Source organism: Medicago sativa, chromosome 5 (assembly GCF_051527215.1).
Source record: "Medicago sativa cultivar Bolivia chromosome 5, Bolivia_mono, whole genome shotgun sequence".
Taxonomy (NCBI): Eukaryota; Viridiplantae; Streptophyta; class Magnoliopsida; order Fabales; family Fabaceae; genus Medicago; species Medicago sativa.
This window is the reverse complement of record NC_140753.1, coordinates 57,822,707-57,829,833: the sequence shown is the minus strand read 5'-3', so window position 1 is coordinate 57,829,833 and position 7,127 is coordinate 57,822,707. Positions and strand designations below refer to the sequence as shown.

The 7,127-nt window shown below is 32.2% G+C and overlaps 1 protein-coding gene across 1 annotated transcript; it reads left to right on the top strand.

Annotated features, from left to right (window-relative positions):
• The first annotated feature begins 3,348 nt into the window (after positions 1-3,348).
• Positions 3,349-5,045, top strand: LOC146923427 (uncharacterized). The gene has a single exon (XM_085708577.1). The coding sequence runs from the start codon at positions 3,938-3,940 to the stop codon at positions 4,739-4,741; it is 804 nt and encodes a 267-aa protein (XP_085564703.1). The 5' UTR covers positions 3,349-3,937; the 3' UTR covers positions 4,742-5,045.
• Positions 5,046-7,127: the final 2,082 nt, after the last annotated feature.

Here is a 7,127-nt window from a genome sequence, read left to right as displayed (position 1 = left end):
GGATTATGAGGACGTAAGTGCTCCGGTGGTGTCATATAGAGAGGAGAAAGAATGTGTAATATGCCACCTTGGAAACAGGGACACATGAAAGTTGAACTTCATGTAGAAGTGGTGTTCATTTGAAGATATTTTAAACATTTATAATTAGTCTGAAGAGGCAGATGTAAGAATACTCAATATCAATGTGAAAAGGTGGAGGTAAGAATACTCGAGATTAGTCTGAAGAGGCGGAGGTAAGATACTCATTGAAATGGTTTATAGTCTTCATTTCAGTTAACTTGGATAGTTTAATGTTTTTTTTCCTCGGTTGTATCTAATTTTATTAGTTGTATCTTTCAATTCTCATTCGCGGTGCACATTATTGACATTTTTTTAGTATAAACTTGTGCGATTTAAATAATTTCTATGAAACATTAATTGCAAGAGAGCATAAAGGATTTTGTGGTTAAAGGCTTCGAGTTTAACATCTTACCATTGCCGGTAACATGCTATATCAATAAATTTCAAAGTTATTATTTAACTTCATAAACTTGTCACTTGATTTAGAGATGTAAATATTTCAATATATTATCATAACCGCATAATTTAGATAAGCATATTTTTTTCCTTTCAAATTTGCAAACTATTCTTTTCAATTCCCATGTAGGGAGTTGCAGATGTAGTATGTGGTGGACCTCCTTGTCAAAGAATTAATGGCTTCAACCGTTTTAGAAACAAAGAGGATCCTTTACAAGATGAAGAAAGAAAAAAAACAAGTAGGTGTTTTTATGCATATTGTTCATTACATGTGACACAAATTCACATTGATGGAAAACGTGGTTGATCTTCTAAAGTTTTCAGAGGACTTTCTTGTAAGATATGCATTGGATCTTCTAAAGTTTATTTGAACCAAACGACTCAATGCATATCTTACGAGAAAGTCGTCTGCAAACTTGAGAAGATCAACCACGTTTTCATTCAATGTGAATTTGAGTTGTAGGTAATGAACAATATGCTTAAAAACAGCTAGTGGTTTTATATTTTTTTTTTAATCATCTTGTAAAATATCCTCTTTGTTCCTAAAAGAGTTAAAGACACTAATTCCTTGACAAGGAGGTCCACTGCATACTACATCAGCAACTCCCTACATGAACAATTGACAAGAATAGTTAAAATTTGAAAGGAAAAAAATGCTTATCTAAATTATGTTGTTATGATAGTATATTCACATCTCTAAATCAAGTGACAAGTTTATGAAGTTAAATAATAACTTTGAAATTTTTTGATATAGCATATTACATGCAATGGTAAGATGTTCAACACGAAGCCTTTAACCACAAAATCTTTCATCCTGTCCTTGCAAATACTGTTTCCTAGAAATTATTTAAATCACACAAGTTCATACGAACAAAAGATCAATAATGTACATCACAAATGAAAATTTAAAGATACAACTAATAAAATTAGATACAACGAAGAAAAAAAACATTAAACTATCCAAGTTAACTGAAATGAAGACGGTAAACTATTTCAATGATTAAATAAGAATGATTAGTATCATTTACATCAAAACTACAATTCATTTGGGGCAAAAGCAATTATATCCAATAACACACATTTCTATTTGAAATTAAGCGGAAACATACACTAGGCAGTATAACATATTTTTTAAAAAATTTGATGCTCACCTTTAAAAGTTAAGGGGTCACATATGCCTTTAAGCTTACAATTTTAGAGAAAGCAAGCATTTGTTTTTACACTACTTTTTTATTCATCATACCAAATGTACCATATCTTTGACAATTTTCATAAAAGAAATCTTAAAAATACCATATAATTCCATTTTAGATGCTCTAAAACAACACACTTGCAATACTAATTTGCATGCGTAATTGAATTGGTTGTGTGGTATATGCCATTCTTTTATTGGTAAATTCAGGTTAGAAATGAAAAGGCAGAGAATTTCCTTTTATTACTGAAGAAATGGGAGAAGTCGTGTTGCTATTTTTCTTTAACCCAAAACAAGGTTCCACACGAGTAATATGTGGAACTTTTTCGTCAGGAAGCGGAATGTGAGTATTACTGAAGCATGCATTTGTTCTAATTCAACAACAATCTCAAAAGAGATAAGTTTATTAATCTCTCATGTTTATATTTGATCGATTCTTTTATTTATATATATTGATTATTATTTATAGAGATAATTTTATGTCCAAATATTACAACACCTACCACAGGGTAAATAATGATTTTGATGAAGTTCCAGTTTCCAAAAAGATGGTTGAAAGAAGAGCTGAATGCATAAGAAGTGAATCCAATGATATTTGAAAAAAATCCTAATATTCTCCATTTATTTTTCTGTATTGATCTATTGGAAATTCTTTCGGGCATAGTACATAATTTCCAAAGGGTGGTGTGTTAATTTGTATTAGTCTATTTGCTTAAGATAGAAAAAAAATCATAATTAAGTGAATGAAAATTAAATTCTAATTTGTGGTCATCACAAGTCACAATATGTTGTTGACAAGATATGTTGTCTTTCTATTGGAAACAAGACTTGGACAGTTGTCATTGAAGGATTGAATAAAGGTTTTTATATGAAAGTTTGTAAGGTTTATAATAATCAGAAAGAAAGACTAGTGTGAACATTTGAATAGAGTAGTTCTTAAAGTCAAAAGTCATGCTGTATATTTTCACAAAGTAGTACAGTAAATTATTGTGGATTTCTAGCAGGTACTCTGTGTGTTTGGTTAAGAAGAGAAGTTGTGAAGAGAGAAATAAGTATGAGAGAGTATGAGAAGAGAGAAAAAGGTGAGAAATAGAATAGATTTGATGTAGTGTTTGGTATAAGAGAAAGAGAAGAGAAACAGAGAAGAGAGAAGTGTTGATTGTTAATAAAAGTACAAAAATAACCTTGATTTTAAAAAAGTTCCTTCACAATAATTTTTTATTAGCTATTTTTATTTTTATTTATTTGTAGGCCTTATTTGAATTATAACTATTTTAGATAATTAAGTTAACTATTGATTTAGTTATTAAATTTTTTATTTTAATCACGTGGTGGGTACATGATGTTGAAGTCTGGAAACAAAAACTACATAACAATGTGTGTGAAACACATGAAACAAAAGGGCAATATTGGAAAATCAAAAATTAAATGGTGCTCTCTCCACTTTCTTCGCTACCTTGGAGAGAAGAAAAAAACATGTGGGACCCAGTCATATTTATTCTCTCTTCGATACTTCTTTGATATGCCAAACGTGAACAGTAACCATTTTCTTTGCATTCTCTCTCGTGCCTTTCTCTCTCGTCCCAACTTCTCGCGTAACAAACACACTGTTAAAGTCCACCTGTCAATGTAACAAATTTTGAACCTAGGCATGAAAGTACCTATGCTCGTCCAAATTCAGAGGACCCTGATGCATACAAAGGTCTGGAGGTTTGTGCTGTGGGATTTGCTTCAGCTGCTGTTGGACTGGTTTGTTATGCTCTCAGCTCTTCCTTAACTGTCTTTTTGGAAATTGGAATTTGTTGAAGATAATTCTTTACACTGTTTTCAGTTTCATCATTTGCATCATGACTTTGTATAAAAATATATGGAATAATGTTGAAGATTTTTTTTGTCCTTTGGTTCTTTCATCTATTCATGATAAATTGGCATTTTCATACTTCTATTCATGATCATTAATTGTACCAAATTTCATCATTGATCACAGCCAAGTCAATTGAGAAGTGGGTTATTGGTCGCTTTCATAGGAAAAGAAAGAGTCTATGTTCTTTTCATTTCATTTTCAAATGTAACATTAGTCAAAGAAAACTCAAACACGTTGCTGGTAAAGAGCCTTTTCTATTCTTCATTGAATTTTCATATTGAAAGAAAGGGAAACACTTCTCATCTCCTCTCTCGTATAAAACGGTTCCTTCTCTGTGCAAAAACCTCGCTCGATTGTGAAACACCATGAGATCCATGCTCAACAAAATTGTGAGATGGGTGACACAGCCAATGATATGGAGATTTGTGTGTTTTGTTTCATCTGTTGTTGGACTGCTTTGTTATGCTCTTAGCTCTTCCTTCAATCAACTATTTGGGAACTGGAACTTTTTTAAGGTACTTCTCTATAGCGTTTTCAGTTTCATTTTCTGCCTCGCCATCTTGTTTGCAGACAAATGGCAAAACTCGAACACTAGTCTTCCACTTAAAGCTCATTTGGTGTTTTTGGTTTTCATAATCACCACTGTTTACTCCTTCTTTTTTGATAAAGCTAACGGAAAACCAGATTTGTACAGTCTGATTTCCAGTGCTGCTTTTGCCGTCATGTCTCTCAGTTTGTCAAAGCAAACTCACTTCGGATTCGAAGTTGATCTTCTATACTTTTTTTGCGGATATTTAACTTTACAACTGATGAAGATAAAATTGGTTTTAGTAATTGTTGGAGCGAGTTTCAGTTATTCTCTCATTATTTTTCGTTATTATTTGGGTAAACCAAGAGAAAGTGGCGGCCATCTTGGACTCCAAATCCATGACCAAACTCCTATAGTCATTCAAGTACACCAAGATTCTGAACAATCGAGTACTGGTCAAGTGAGCTTCTATGAAACCAACACCGCCACTGAAAGGGCTGAAATTGGTCCACGTATAAATATTGATGCCCGACAAGAAGACAGAGATCATGGACCGGTCACTCACGTCAAATTGTCATCACATAAAGGAAAACATGATAATGTATACAACAAAGCCTTGACGCTTGTAAAGTGGAGCTAGTTCAGATGAATCAGAAACTTAATTGCGTTATTTGGCAGCTGCTTACAAAGACGAGGCAAAGAGTCTTTCCCGACTCAAATATTTGGGAGATTATCATCATGGACAAGGGGATGAGCAACATTAAGAACGACCTACTTAAAACAGTAAAGAAAATGGTGAAAACTGGTTTCAGACTGAGTATTTCAACATATGTACAACATTTTTAGGAGCGAATTCCAGAACAAATATCCTGTATCAGAAACAAATGAATTGGTTGATCTTGAATGTCAGACATTCCATACATGATATACTCATCTTAATTTTTACCAATGATATTATGAAACATAGCATAATTGTTTTTGAATTATTATGTTTCCTTAGCTTCTCGTCGAAAATACGCCATATAGACTGAATTTCACATGTCTCCCTAAACTTCATATTGAACAAAATTGTTTATGAATTGGGCACAACTAATTCTTTGTTATTCATATTAAAAAAACCTACATTAATCCATGAGTTTCTACAGTAAAGTTCAAAGTTTCTCTAGGTTTTGTCTCGACCAAAAAGCCGTAGTGATGTAATTATTGGTCTCGCAAGTCATTGGATGAACCCCACCATCTTCTCAACAATCTAACTCCGCATCCTGTGAAAGAAAGATCAGATTTTCAAATTCCATGAAAATGTCTACTTATTTCACACATCTATTCTTGATTTTTATTCCTTCATTCACCCAAGGAATCAAGAATAGTCATTTAAAGTCATCAATCATATCACACATCATCTTTAACAAGTTGAGGATTTTAAACAAACGCCACGTTTAAAGCATAACAAGGATTCATGACTTTGAGTTGATGATTTTAAACATAGCCGTTGGTCACGGTTGGTAGATTAAGAAGGGCAGAAAGAATTAAAATAAATAAAAAATAAATGAGAAGTGTTTCCCTTTTTACCCGATGAAATTTCAAGGAAGTGAAAACATAGACTCTTTGCTCTTTGGACTTGAGTCAATATGTAGAAATTCTGCGGAAAGCGACCAGACACCTACTTCCCACTGACTTAGTACGAGCAAGAGTAATGCTATTTGGACACACTTTTTTTACAATAATACCCGATATATGGACTGTTTACCATATTTATACGGTGAATAGTGCTTGCTTTTTTGTCACTATTTTATATTTATTCTTTTTTAAATATAGAAAATGATTTTTAAATTAATCAATTATTTTTTTAAACAGAATCTTAATTTTGCGTTCATAAATGATTCTATCTTGACGCTAGAAATTAGATTTTTTATTTTAGAATTTATTTCTAAACTAATATTTATTTGTTTTTCTCTTCGGAGAAATTTTAAATTCAAATTTATTTTTCAATCCACTTTTACAAATATTTCTAACACCTTGTTTCTTATTTTAATTATTTTATTAAATCGGAGTTGAGTTATATATTTAAATTGTTATATATGATTATGAGTGATATGTGATATTTACTTAAGTGACTTTATTTTGTTTATTTAGTAAATATGACAAAAATGTAGTAAGAGGTCTTGAGGGGCTGAAACTGAAATTAGAAAAGTTTAGTGGGCATAAGTAGAAATAATAGAAGTGGTTAGAAATAAAAAAAGAGAAACAAGTAGAATACGTTTTCACGTAGAAACAAGTTTTGGAGAAACCTAGAGGGAGGAGAAGAACCAGAGAAGGAGAAACCTGAACCTTGCTATCCGTCGAATTAAGGTAAGGGTGGGATTCATATTCTATAATCTTAAGTATGTTCTTCTGAAATTGGGTTTGACAAAAGTTGTAGGTTGTGAGTTTTGGGGATTAGGGTTAATCTTATGTTGTTGTTCATAGCTTTGTTGTTTGAGAAATTAGGTCTTTGAATTATGAATTTAATTGTTGAAAGTCCATGAATTTCCCATGAATTGCTGTGTTGAATTGATGTTCTAGTTTTGAACTTCTAGTTTTGAATCCTTAACAAGTATCCTAACGGCACTTGTTAGCATGACTCTGCCTTTTATTAAGTTTTAAAATTGTCATAGCTCATACTAAATCCCTAAGTCATAAAGATTTGGGTACGGAAAAAGCTTGTTGGTGCGACACGTTAGTGGACGAAAAGCAACGGATTAATATTAGCCTTTGGATATGCTTGAGATTGTAAGTTGAGTTGACTTGCATTTATTTGAAAAATATAACAACACTAGCTGCCTTTATCGTGTGCCAGCGTACAAATGTTTGCACTATATAGAAATTCTTTTTGGGTAATTGCCGCTTTCCTCCTAAATTTCCTTTTCTTTCGATAGCTTAATTGCCCTTTTAATTCGACAGCTTAAATTTCCTTGAAATTTCATCCGAATGAAAATAGTATATGTTCTCTGCTCCTGAATGCAAGCTTCGCAAAATTGTGCAACAAA